General features: G+C 40.0%; 1 protein-coding gene across 4 annotated transcripts in view; it reads left to right on the forward strand.

The window, feature by feature from the left end:
- unc5db (unc-5 netrin receptor Db) overlaps window positions 1–14248 on the forward strand; it is a 276359-nt gene that overhangs the window by 213120 nt on the left and 48991 nt on the right. For all 4 annotated transcript variants that reach the window (XR_010095284.1, XM_063489657.1, XM_063489659.1 and 1 more), the window contains one exon: window positions 13125–13296. Coding sequence is in view for 3 of the 4 variants with exons in the window: in XM_063489657.1 (XP_063345727.1) it covers window positions 13125–13296 (172 nt within the window). In the remaining variant the exon portion in view is untranslated. The remainder of the gene's footprint in view (window positions 1–13124; window positions 13297–14248) is intronic.

Genomic DNA, 14248 nt, shown 5'->3' on the forward strand with positions numbered 1-14248 from the left:
GATGTTTTCCTCCTCTTTTTGGACAATTCTGAGGCATTAACATTTGGGCAGCTAGCTGTAGTTGATCCATTTCACCTCTGCTAATTTAAGTCGCTAAACTTGGCTGTGTTAGTGGTGTTGGTGGCCTTATGGAGAATCTTTATTGGAACTATCTGATAACGCAATTTGTGCCTCAGTTTTGGTGAGTAATAACTCACCAGTTAATTAATCAGCTGCTTAGTACTAATTAGTAAGGATGCAACTTGGTAATCAGGCTTGCTAGTGTTAGTAGTTGTAGCAATGATAGTGATCGTAAAGGCGTGTTACAAAGCCATCAAAAATGAACAAATGAATATATTGGCAACCACTTGTAAAGCTTGTACAGAAGGTAATGTGTGTGACCCTCCCCAAAGCCATCTCTGCGTCCATGTGTGTTTACCCTCAGGCTATGTGACAGATGGGCCTATCTCCCTCTCTCTTTAGGAGCCCTCTTGGTCTCTCGATATGGGTGTTCATTTCCAGAAGCCCCTCACAGGTGGTAGTGTGGGCTTTGATGTCCTAGCAGCTGTGGAGAAACTCAAGTTTACACCACACGATCCAGGGGGGACTTCGCAATGGAGTCCTCTATTTAGATAACTGACTGATAAGAAGCAAAGTCAAACGTCCAATCCTCCAATGCCTTTCCCATCCTCGTCACTCTGAGAGTCAATATGTAGTTATGTACTCCACTCGGTGTCAACAATGTGGCGCTATGGGAGAGAGTCACGACCCGGGAAGCTTGTTTAAACGATGATGAATGCAGTGATGAACGGAGCTTGGTTGCGCTGATGGACATGCACGACAGAATAGAAGGCACATATTTCTCTCGGGGCCTTTCATTTTGGCAGCACGTACATTATGCATTCTGATCACGGCTAGGTAATGACCCTCAGATGGACTGAGCTGTCTCCAGGGCGGAAGTTTGCACGGTCTTCCCTGTGGAGATTCACAAGGGTTTCTAGTTTCCTCTGAAGTGTCACTGTTTATTCACACGGCTCCACTTGAACAAAGTAGCAAAAGAGAATAGAACCTACAAAATGACAGGGATGTAGCTCGCCTTGACGGGAGCCACTGACATAATAAGATGCAAACAGGGGTGGAAAGAGTGAGTTATGCCTGTCACGATGCTTATTTTCTGTATTTGAGGTTGATTTTCAAAGCAGTCACTCAATTTTCCATTACATGTTTTATACTGATGTTAAAAATTCAGCACAGCTCTTCTTTGTCCTCTATAGAGTTACACAATTATACACAATACATGGAAACCTCTCAATCTCAGAGCTTTTTTTTTTTCCTGTAAACACAGAATCATGATAGAGTTTAGGAAAACTGCTTTTTTACATCCATAGTCACCAGACAGGTAGAAACTATGTAAAATATAAATGACACATATGCAATATAAATTGATACATAGTAAAGATAAATTATGAATCATGGTAAGTTAAAAATGATCACAGATCTACTGTGCCAATGTCGCTATCTGGCCTTTGCTTCATAAAGCAATTTAAAGGAAGGAGAGTAAGTCCATGCAAAACCTATTTTTCAAGAGTAAAGATGACTGTTTTGTCCGGTTGCATTTAAAAATTAATATTTTGACATTCATTAAATAGATAATTGATTAAAAGAGACAATAAAAGTGACTCAATTATAGACCTCTATGGCAGATTTTAACTTATTAACACATGTGCATTACTCTCTTGGGTTCAGATATGTTTTTATACAGGTAACACTTCAAAAAGTGTTAATGTAGTGTTACTTCACCAACACAATACATCTTGGTTTACTTTTATTTATGTAGCACTAAATCATAACAATAGTTGCCTCAGAGTGCTTTATATCATATACAATAATACAATTAAATGACCCACTATGAGCACTTGATGACAGCGGGAAGGAAAAACTCCCTTTTAACAGGAAGAAACCAGGCAGGGTGAGGGGAGGGGGACGGGATGAGCACTCCCATCAAATAATCATTTGACTTTATCTAGAAAAACAGTATTCTAATTTGGTGGAATGATAGTGATTTAGGCAAATGTAGTCTTTATTTAGGTCAGTAACTACCCATTATTATTTTTTGCTACCTCAGGCATGACCAGGAGGAAAAGCAAATGGATAATTAGCTTTCTGTGTTTCTTTATATTTTCAGGTTACGGGTAGCACTCTTTCCTAGGTTCTGTGACAACTGTATAGCATGCTCCATGGGGTCTTTGAAAGTCCTTACAGGTGTAAATCCTTTTGGTGTAGAGCTGCCTTCATCCCCTCCTTTAGATTCCTACCTGCTAGCAGAAAGTGTTTACTTTCTCCCACCATCTTTTCTACCTTTGAAACTTTCAGCAACTATGTCAGGCTCCAACATGACAGTGTTTTGTTTCAGCCACAGCCATGCTTTTCATGTCTTTATTTTTTTCCCCTTGCTCTTCATGCGCTCAAAGATATTTACTGTTGACAGCCATATTTCTTCTGGTGGCCTGTTAACTTTGTCATCGCGCCATCTGTTAATCACCGTCTGTGTCGTAGCAGGCCAGTGGACACAGAATTGTATCCTATTCTTTCCCACTACAGTGTCTTGCACCCAACCCCCCTCCAACCTACTTCTCCACACACTCGCAGTCCTATTAAAGCTACTTTTTTCTTGAAGCTTTTCAAAGGCTCATCTAAATCTTCTGAAGTCGCGGTTTTGCTTAGGTCAGACATATTCGCTTTTGCCTTCAAGGTTTTATGAGCACTTTGTATTGTAAGATAAATCCTTCAACCTACTGAGGCAGAAGCAGCTTTGTTCTCGTAGAAAAATTACTTTTTCTGATGAAATTATATTCCGCGGATGTGCTTTATGAAAGAGGCCCAGGTGAACATTCAGGGTCTGGTTTAGTATATTGTTTATAAGTTTTTAATTCATAAATCACACGAACAGACCCAGCAGTGCTCACAGAGTAAATTGCAGGATTGGTTTTATAGAGTTTGAGGGCTAAAAACTGATTATCTGTTATACATAGCTGTCAGTGCACCAGTGCATAGGTGTGACACGACTTCCTGCTTGGATGCCTGGCCCTCTGGTTAAAATCTGGGCTGCTTCCACTCTGGCTGTCCAAACTGATCTGTTTATCAGGATGGAGAGCCTTTTTAGCGCCTGCTTTAAGCAGGTCCAGTCGTGGTTGGGAGATCCCACTGCACAGTGTTCTGGATGAACACATTGTTCGTGGTTTCGGTTCAGGGCTCACAAATCCCACTGTCCCCACCAAGGTGACATTACACTTTAGAAAAAACAGTCTTGTCTTCCTCAGGACAGAGATCTATCTTCATTTGAAATGTTAGGCTCAAATCTGCAGTTTGATGAGGAAGATGAGATCTGTCCTGCCTGTTCTGACTGACAAGCTATGGGAGCTGGGATAGATTACAGCCCCCGTTCGAATTGGATAAGTGGAAGAACATGGATAAATAAATTTCTGTGTATGTAGATGGCAACAGCATTTTTCACAAATTATCACAACTAATCACCATATTACTATAAGCAGATTGCATTTAACTGCCAACCTAAGCCATTGCAAATTGATGTCAGACTACAGCAAACTGGCTCCATCATAATGCAATTTTATTAACAGGGGTGCACACAAGTGGTCCGCAGGTGCGCATTCGCTGTCAAAATAAAGGACATGCACCAGATAAGAAGCTGCAACACGCGTTTGCGTACATATAAAAGGCACTGTTTTTGTCCGCTAGAGTGGGATTTTCACAGCATATTCTGCACCACATCTCTGTGCATTCATCATTTGTTTGAAGCCAGCTCACCTCCTGCAACCACTTTTACGAGAATACGCGCTTCTTTTGCGGTTCGGACTTCTTCTGACATTTCTTTGGAGGTGGAGGAACACCAAAGTAATTGCTTAAAGGAGCTTGCTTCTTAGACATCTTTAAGAATTCTAAACAAATGTCTGTCCTCCTCCAGAAAATCTTATGTACGTAAACGCGCGTTGCAACTTCTTATCTGGTGCGCATCTTTTATTTTGACAGCGAATGCGCACCTGCGGACCACTTATGTGCACCCCTGTTTATTAACATCTTGACACACCAAAGTTGTTTTGAATATGGCTACTGACTGCGAGTGGTTTCAGACTTTACCTGCGTCTTTGAATAAAACCATCTCAAAGACAATTGGATCTCTGCGTTCAGTCGTAATAAATTTGGGTATCAGCAACCACTGTTTTCCCTAATGTGAAAAGGCACACGTAGACTCAATCAAGAGAACAACAAAAGCAGGAAGAAGAAAAAACGAGGGAAGTAAAAACACAGAAAGCCACATGAGGAATTAACCTTCAGAATAAAGTAGGAAGTAACTTAAAGTGTAGCCCGGGGGGAACACAAAAGGCACAGAGACAAAAAAAACAACAACAGGAATTAGAAGCAAAGATCATTTTATCTGCTGTACAAAAGCAACAGAAATAGTGCTTCAACCTTAGGAAAACATACCATTGTTTGTATGCTAGCTTCACAAGTGTTTCAAACATTTATTTCAGTAGTTACGGTAATTTGGTGTTATTTTTAGCAATCTGAGCAGCGCTCTCAGTGATAAGTGACCAAATAGCATGTTGAGTTGTTTCAAGTGATTAGCCTCGTTGCTTGCTCTCATTTTCGCAGTCAAGTGGGTTGCAGTGCGCCAAGGTCCTGGGACTAAAGATGAAGTGGTCTCAAAGTTAGTTGAATAGCGATTGTAATAGCGTTACAAATCAATGCTTAATGGTGCTTTTTTTTTTTTTACTCTTTGCACAAATTGGTGATTCAAGTTATTGTTAATGCTCTCCAGAACAGTTATTTCAATCAGCTACTGTAGCTTTCACAATGCTGTTTTCACGTTGCGCTGCATTAGAGATTTTGTAGAGTTAAAAGGTTGGTTAAAGCTAAAAGTAAGTCTCCTAAAGGAGCCTGTTTGATTAATGTATCCATACACCACATAAGGTGCCTGCATTAACTTAAAATGGACAAAAGCACAGTGGGACAAACAGGTGGGAGACTACAAGCAAATAGAGGTGAAGCTAATGGAGTGTGCTAATGTGTGCATTTATTAAGTCTGCCGTCACCACCCCCGACCCAGTCTGCCACTTTGCGCGGCTCCTGGGGTCCCCGAGGAGTGAATCACTGCTCACTTTAAATAATGCACCTCCTCTAGGCGCTCAAGAAGCTGCCGTATAGGGCCCTTCATCGTGATGACAAGTGGAATTGAGAAAAGAGACTGCTAGCCTCAGGCGCTTCAGGCTGCTGCAGAAATCTGGGGCCTGAGCTGCAGGCTACTTAAGGAGCAGGTAATCTGCTCCTTCCCTGCACTTTGCATTAAATGTGTGATCAGGCTCAGTGCTGTTGGCTGATGGGCCAAGAGCTCTCTCAGGACCAGTAAAGAGTCGGACTGCTGTTGACATAACTGAAAAACTGACTGAGCTAACAGACATAGGGCAGAGGGTTGTGCGATGAGATAGCACCCGGCCTGATAAGCAGACAAAATCAGAATACCTCACCCCTCCTTACCAGGGCGGATGCTGAAGCAGTAATTGGGAAGTCTGGAGTAGATGTCAGCACCCAGAAAGAGCATTCACTGTGAAGGTGTTCCAACAGACAGAATCTGCTTTTAATTCTGATAAGCTGCTGTAATGGCAGAGGAGCTTACATAACACATCACTTATGAAAAAGTCAGAAAAGTTTCCAGCAGGTGGAGGCGGGAGAAGACATAAATAAAGTTGAAGTATCATTTTGGAGGCTGTTAAGACAATTATGGGTGTATGAACATGGCATTGCAAGTAAACAGGCAGTTGTTCTGGGTAAATCACATGCCATTTAAAAGCATGCTTTTATCTAGCAGCAGCACAGCAAGTAGCATGGCTGCTCTCTGTGGGAAACACACCCCTAACTGCTATGGTGTTGGTGGCATGCTGTATCCAGCGCGCTGCTCAGCAACATGAGTCAACTTTCAGTCTTTTGAACAGAAAAGTAATGAGCAATTTCGGGCCTGCACAGAATAAAAGGAGTGAGACAGTGAGAAAGAAAAAATAGTAGATGTGGTGTGTAGATATGACTTTGACTTTTATTAGCTGGTAAGAATTTGGACGGTATTATTCATGGAATATGAAATGTCTCGTACATTTCTGCCTTATTACACCTTCAATCACATCTTTGTAATTTCAGCTTCAATTTCTACTGGTTCTAATAAGTTAACTGCTGAAATCCAGAAAAAACTAGTTTGCAAACAATATTCCAAGTTACCCAAGCGCATTTCAGTGCAATCATCCACTGCAGTTAGCCATCTCTTGTACATGTATATATAGGGTTGCACAAATAATCCAGTTTTAATCTTGATCGTGTATTTTGGCTTCCCACAACTAAATGAACATGATGGAGCGATATTAAAAACACCAACTGCCAACTGAAGGCAGAGCAAAAGCAAAATAAGTGTTCCCTAAATCAGTATCTGACTGCGCGCCTGCTTGGCCCAATAATTGCTGTTCCCTGCACGTTGCAGTTTGAAGTTTCCTGGACTTGTCTGGATGAGTAAGACTGTATTAAAATACAGACATACAACAAAATTCCAATATCTGGCATTGCAGACGACAAAGAGTGTATCCTTTGGTATCCTTAACTTCGAAATACTCTGGATTTAGGGCAAGTGATGTTAAATAAGAACAAATCAGAATGCAGTATACAGTAACAGTATAGTGTGTATTGTCTCCATACTAGACAGCATAAAGTTGGTAAAGAGAACATCACAGTACCACAAGCTAACCTCTTTATCTCGTACAAACTATTTTCAAGCAACGTTTGAATAACTTAAGTTTGTTTTGCAGGACGTTTCACAATATGAAAATGCATAATTTATCGAAACACATCATATACAGATCTTATATGTAATTAAAAATGATCACATTACATGTAACTGTCAAATCTGTAGTTTATCAAGCGTCACTGAGCAGTTAAATAATTCTCTTCTTCCTCTCTTGTCCTGTCGTTTTTACGGCAGCTGGACCTTTAGCTAGCTACACACTGTGCAACAAACTTCACACAGTTTGTGTTTGCTGATGTTTGTTGAGCTGATACAAATTTTGTATTTGAAATTACCAGATAGTTAAAAAAAAAAACATTACCTCCTTTATGCTCGCTCCTCTTCTCTAGTGCTCGCTAAATGCTAAAGTACCGAGGCTACAACTTGCAACGTTAAAGTGGGCTGGAACGAGTGCCAGTGATACCACTGAACATAAAGTAACAAGCCTGTATTCAAAATAAGGATAAGGAGTATAAGGAAGAGATATTTTTGTAAAAAAAAAAGAAAAAAAGTAAGGATTAAATGTAAGAAATGTAAGTGTAAAGAGATAAATACTCGAGTAAAGTACAGAGTACAGTAACATACAGTAATGAAGTACTTAAGTAGTTACTTCTAATCTCTGGCAGTAATTCTTATTGTGAATTGTTAACTCGCCGTAAAAGCGTTCAGATTCTTAGGTGTTCAACCCTGTAACTGTTTGGCCTGTGGAAGAAATCTCCACCAAGTTATTAGAGATCATCCTCAGGCGACCACACACAGTTGCATCACAAATATAAGCCAGCTTGACAAAAACTGTACATAGGGAGATGTTTTACTGCACAAGTAAAAACAAACTGACTGAAGTTCCATCCATCTGCGTTTCAAGTGCGCAACTGGCATTTGTCTTACAATATCTGAATTAGCAGGTCCACCACTGGCACCTTGTGCTTTTCACAGATGAGAGCAGGTTCACCCTGAGCACAAGTGACAGATGTGAAAGGGTCTAGAGATGCCATAGAGAATGTTATGCTGCCTCTAACATGGTTCAGTGATGTAAGTGATGGCCTAGAGAGCCATATCCAAGAAGGGACACACAGACCTCTACAGGCTAGGCAACGGCACCCCGAATGCCATTAAGTTTAGGGATGAGATCCTTGGACCCACTGTCAGACCCAACACTGGTGCAGTAGGTCCTGGCTTCCTCCTGGTGCATGACTGTCCGGTCTCATATGGTGAGAGTAAGCAGGCAGTTCCTGGAGGACAAAGGAATAGATATCTCAGATACCCCCCCCCCCCCCCCCCCCCCCCCATACAAACTACTGAGTACTATTTTAAATGCAGTGCTGCAAAGAAATCTCAGCAAAATGAACTAGCCTGTCACATCATTTTTTTGTCTTTGATTTTTGTGTGTCTTTGAATTCAGTCCTCTGTAGGTTGATCATTTTCATTTCCATCAAGCGATGAGGCATCCTTTCATCCATAGCATATTACCCAGTATAGACAGATATATTGTTTTTTTCCTTTGAGATCATGAGAATGTGTTTTCTAAGAGTTTCTTTAATTTTTTGACAACTGTGTATCTATGTTATACAACTTTATACTTCTGCTCCACAATATTTTGGATGCAAATATTACACTTGGTGCCCTGCACCATTTCGTTTAAAGCTATAGTCAGATCTTCTTTTGCAGATAATAAAATCTAAATCTGCAAGTGTATTGTAGATTTATGCTACCCAGTAGTAAGTAATTAAATTCAATCTTTCAATCATCTCCAGCTGCAATATTAATGAATCGATTCAACAATATAAGGTATTAATTTCTGAAACTGTGCGTATGTATTACCATACCAGGACCCTTACAGTAAGTTGTTGCTGTTTGTTGCTCCTTCCCTGTCTCTACCTTCCAGTCTGTCTTCAGCTGTCAGTATCTAAAAAATTAAAGATAACACAATTAAAACAGAAGCATCTGCGCCTCGCATATGTTAGATTACAGGTTTGTGAACCACTGGCTCAGATGATTATGCAAAAAGACTCATAGCTCAAAAATCATTGGCATCATTCTGCCTGTTTAAATCTTAAAATGCAAAATCTGCATTGGAAAAAAGTATCAGAATTATGCAAATGTTGTAAGACTAACAATGTTCAGTCATATTTTCAGTGGAAGTGAAATCAGAATAAATACAAATGGCTAATAAATACAAAAGTTATTTCTGCAGGACAAAGATTTTCACTCCTGTGTGTGTACAATATATGAATGTCACATTCAAATCAGCCTTTATTAAGCTGCAAAAGTAAAAGTTTGGACTAAATCCTGTAATATAAAACTAATATATGTTATTTATCAAAAGGGAGCTTCAGGTACTGTGGTTGCTGTAAGTGGGTGCACACAAGTTTTCTCCAAATATATTTGTTGAAGCTGACCTTGCCAGCTTGTTTACACACTCATCCAACCAAATCTGACAGCTCGTCATATCGGAAGTGTAGCAGTGTTTGTGTTTGATATCACTTTTATGGACAGCTAATTTCCCACAGCAATGCTTAGAAGGAAAGGACCGTGAACTTTGTGAAAGTTCTGCCGCTATTGCTTAATTCGGCAAATAATTATGTAGCACATAAACATTATTCTTGACAGGAAGTCTCAGCAGGTTGCCGGATGAATGCTAAAAGAAATATTAAATAAGATCAAACCATACAGAACACAAAGAGGAACCAGTCACTCAATGCCAGGCGCCAACTTTTAATCTCAGTGTGAACTCTGCTTTCTGGGAGCAGCACACTGAAAGGGGGTCATCAGACAAACAGGCATAAAAGCACCAAGCCTCGCTGTCAAACATGTTTATGACCCTGTGAAAAAAAAGCAGCGGTCAAAGCAGAGCTTAACGAAATGTGGTTGCATCTTGTTCCCCTGGCACTCCACTGCAAGGCTCATATCCACAAACATTCTGAGAAAAAATTTATTTTCAAGGAGTTTCAGTGTGATTTAGGAAAAGTGTCAGAACAGCTGTGAGCACGTAGCGGACTGAAAGTTTTAGCTTTGTGAGGCGATGTTGTTGAGACATCTTTGCTGGGCTAATCCTTTCAATAGGTGTGATTGGCTGATTTAAAAAAAAATTGTAGAGCGAATGATTGATAGTGAAATATAAAGACCTAATCATAAAATTGACTCTGTTTAGAAATAGTGTGTATGTACATGTGCATGTTGGTTTTGCTTAAGTTTAAGTGACATTGTCATAAATTTATCAAGGTTAAAGTTGAAAAAGTTGATGTTGTCTGAATCACTTAACGCACTTTAAAAATGCATACAAATGGTTGCGTAATAATTTGATGGTACAAAAAATCTGAATTAAGAGCTAACATTACCTGTGAATAGATTTCATCTTTAGGAATGATTTATTGATTATTATTGCTTAGTGTTTGTATGGGCTTGCTCGAGGTTATCTATCAGATCTTTTTTCCTAATCCTGTGTCTGTCTATCAATTCAATTCATTTAGCCCCAAATCACAGCAACAGTTGCCTCAAGGCGCTTGATATTGTAAGGTCAAGACCCTACAATACAAAAAACTGAGAAAACCCCAACAGTCATACGACCCCCTATAAGCAAGCGCTTTGGTGACAGTGGGAATGAAAAACTTCCTTTTAACAGGAAGAAACCTCCGGCAGAACCAGGGTCAGGGAGGGGCGGGGCCATCTGCCGTGACCAGTTGGGGGGGCAAGGGGAGTTTCAGATTGATTTTTTGTTCACTGTGTCATTTCTTTTAATGTTATAAAAATTATTCTTAATATTATATAATGTATTTTGTTAGAAATGTATAATATGTATATATTATATTATATAATATATGATCTGATAAAACAGAAACTTTAATTATTGCTCCTGACCATATGATTCCAGAAATAGGGCAGCATATCAGCTTCTTAGACCCTTATGTAAAATCGAGCCTTAGAAACCTCGGTGTCATATTGGACAGCTCGATGTTGCTTGAGGGACATTCCAAACGGCTGGTCCAGAACTGTTTTTATCATTTAAGAAATATTTCAAAACTCAGACTAATGGTGTCAAAGCCTGAACTTGAGATGATTATTCATGCTTTCATTTCTTCACGTTTCGACTACTGTAATGGTCTTTTTACTTGTTTTAACAAATCAGCTTTAAATCGTCTTCAGACTGTGCAGAATGCTGCAGCATGACTCTTAACAGGAGAAGATCTCATATCACTCCAGTTTTGGCCTTCCTTCACTGGTTGCCTGTAAATTTTAGGTTTAATTTTAAAATTTAAGTTTTAACCTTTAGGGCCCTACATGGTCAAGCTCCCCAGTACATCTCTGACCTGCTGAAACCGCATTCCTCTTCCCGAGCTCAAAGGTCATCATGTCAGACACTGGTGGTGGCCCCACGCACTCGATTTAAAACTCGTGGTGATCGTGCCTTTCAGGCAGTGGCACCAAGGTTGTGGAATTCTCTCCCACTGGTTTTACGCTGTACAGACTCCATTGATTCTTTTAAAAAGCAGCTGAAGACATTTTTATATAAGTAAGCTTTTAATTAATTTGTTGTTTTTATGTTGTATTTTACTGTTTTACATTGTTATTTGTTGTATTTCATTCTTTTCATTTTTCATTTTCTTTGTTGAAAAGCACTTTGTGATTTTTATCTGCGAAAAGTGCTATATAAATACATTTTACTTACTTACTTACTAATATACATAGTGAGGTGCCCATAAATATCACAAATCTTAGCTTTATGTTGAGGGGTTTGCACGGGGTTTTCTGACCAGATTTCTTTCTGACTGCTGTTCAAGTCTTTCGATTTGCACGTTTCTCCTGTTTGTGACACACACATTACCAGCCCGATGCCTAGTAGTTAGTAGTGCATTCTTTTTGTTGTTTTAATGTATTCATCAGGGTGCTGGTGAAGCACTTAGGGGTGTGGCTAGTGTTAAACAGGGATAGTTCATGTCACCTTTTAAATTAAAATCTATTCTTTTGATATAGATTTTCTATTCTATTTCTATAATAGGTGAAAGTTTTATAAGCTAGATAGAAAAAATCCAATCAAGTTATCTACAAAGTACTGGTACAAACAAAGGAAACCCTCTACTTTAGTACAAAAATAGATGCCAGTTGTGTAAATAAACTGTCAATTTCTTGAATCATGAACTGCTGAGTCAATCTGTTGCTGTGTTGTGGATTTCTAGCTGTAGTTGCTAGTGAATGGCTTCCTTCCTTCACTGTAATTCGTTATAGTGGAAGAAATGTCAAACTGCGATGTATTACAAGCGTGATATCAGAAAATGATGGTGAAAAATACAAATCTAAGACACAAGTCCTAGTAAATTAATGGCGCTAACACAACATTAGGCATTCCTCTGCGCTGTAGAGGTGTTTCATACACTAAAGCTGCTGCTTTAGTGTGTGCCTCATTCAAAGGAAGAAGTCCTAACAAACCAAGCCTCTCATATCTCTGACCTGATGACTGATTAAAGAGCTTTGTTGAGGTGTTCCTCTCCTGTGTCATGATCTGCCTGCCCTCTTTCTCAGAAGCTCAACCAGAGTTGCTGCTGCCGCCACCGTCCACTGGCAGGACCTGTTTGTTGTAAGCTGCTTTTAATGAGCGAACTCCAAGTCGCCAGCAAATAGCAATGAGTTTTTCACCTGTGCTTGAACTAATTCCAGCAGCCTGGCTGTGTGGCAATAACTTGAACTTGGGGAGCAAGGGTTCAGCATTTTCACTCATGGCCATTCAAACTTGGAAGTACCTGCCTGGAGGCATGTTTTTTTTGGCAGTCCACCTCTTTTCATAAGCTCATTAATTTGTTGGTTCGCTTGCAGCAGCAGAAGCACAAGTGCAAAGAGAGATGTTATGCACATATGATGGCTCTACTAAATAGAATGTGTTAAATATGAACAGTCATAAAGAGCACAGCAAGGAGTCTTAACAATGCTTTCAAATATAATGGAAAGCAGTGGATAGCAGTGAAGCTGCCCCATCTTTTTTTATCATAAATATGGAGCTTCAAAAAATATAGGTAAAGAAGTGAATGGAGCATTTCACCTTGCCACCAGCTGTTTTTCAGTCTTGCAAAAAGGCATTTTGTTGCACAGATTGCTTCAAAGACAGCTGTGCAAGCAGCTCGTGGCTGCAGTAAATGCATTTATGACGCACAGCGAGTCCAGGCATCAAAAGGTACAATTACACGAGAGCCGAGGCATCCATTCTGCTGACGTGTCTCCACGTGTGAACACAGGCAGTGTCTGTTGTCTGCAGTACTGTAACTTATTTCCTCGTATCACCTAATAAGATTTGCATTTACTCTCTGTGTGTTTTTAGTGTCCAAACACTGGACAGCTGTGAAATCCTCCTGGGCCCAGAAGTAACATACGGACCTCCTGGCCTGGATCTCTTCTGCCCGGTGGCCATGACCATCGCCCACTGTGCAGAGGTGGACGCCGAGAACTGGAACATCCAGCTCAAGAGGAGAACCCAGGACAGCAAATGGGAGGTGAGAGCTTCAGGGAGAATGTCCTTCAAGCACAGTACAGCGCATTGCAATGTCACCTGGGCCATAGGCAACATGCAGAGAGCCATTCCACTTCCTATTAATCGTATTTTGCTTAAAACAGTTGCAGTCTACAAAATGTAGCAGGCCTTCGAGAGATAGTCCTCAGTGAAAGAAAGTGAATGGCCTAAACAACTCTTTACACCATTAAATATCGTACTGATTTTACAGCATAGCTGAAATGAATACCAGTGTCCAGTCACCATACTGTTACCATTCTGCTGAATGGTTCCTGTGTTGTGCTTTTGTGCGTGAGCATTCAGAGTACTTTATGCTATGCTTTTTATACTTGCATACTTTCTGTGTAACTTCACACACATTCACACTCGGGTTCAGAATCTTGCCCAAGGATACTTACCGGAGCAGCCAGGGATAGAACTAACAATTTTTCAATTAGTAGATAATCTCCTTGTTTGTGTAGTACACTTCATTGATGACACCATTAATATTTGATAACCAGGTATTAAAAGGGTAGCCAAATCACAACAGAAACTTCCAGGAGTTTGTATAAGATGCATCTGGCTGTTGGTGGTTGAAGGTGATGCTATCAGGAGCTAGCTGAATGGGTCATTCTAAAGAGTATTAGAGTAGTACTGTAGGGTGCCACATGTTCCTACGTGTTCAGTTTGCAATTATATTTATATTTTTCAGATCTATTCAGATCATTTCTTGAAGTATGTTTAAAAATGACAAACAAAACAGAATGAATATATAAAAAATTACAGCATTATTCCATTAAAAGTAAACAGTGTCCAGAAAGTGAGTTGCCTTGGCAGAGGTTGGCTCTGAGTGCTTCTTGTTATTTAATGTTATCAGCAATAAAAGGCAGTGCAAACCCTGCTACAGTAGAGCATGAATGATAGTGAAGCAGAGATGTGTTGATCTAGCAGATAAA

The sequence above is a fragment of the Pelmatolapia mariae genome, linkage group LG12 (assembly GCF_036321145.2).
Source record: "Pelmatolapia mariae isolate MD_Pm_ZW linkage group LG12, Pm_UMD_F_2, whole genome shotgun sequence".
NCBI lineage: Eukaryota > Metazoa > Chordata > Actinopteri > Cichliformes > Cichlidae > Pelmatolapia > Pelmatolapia mariae.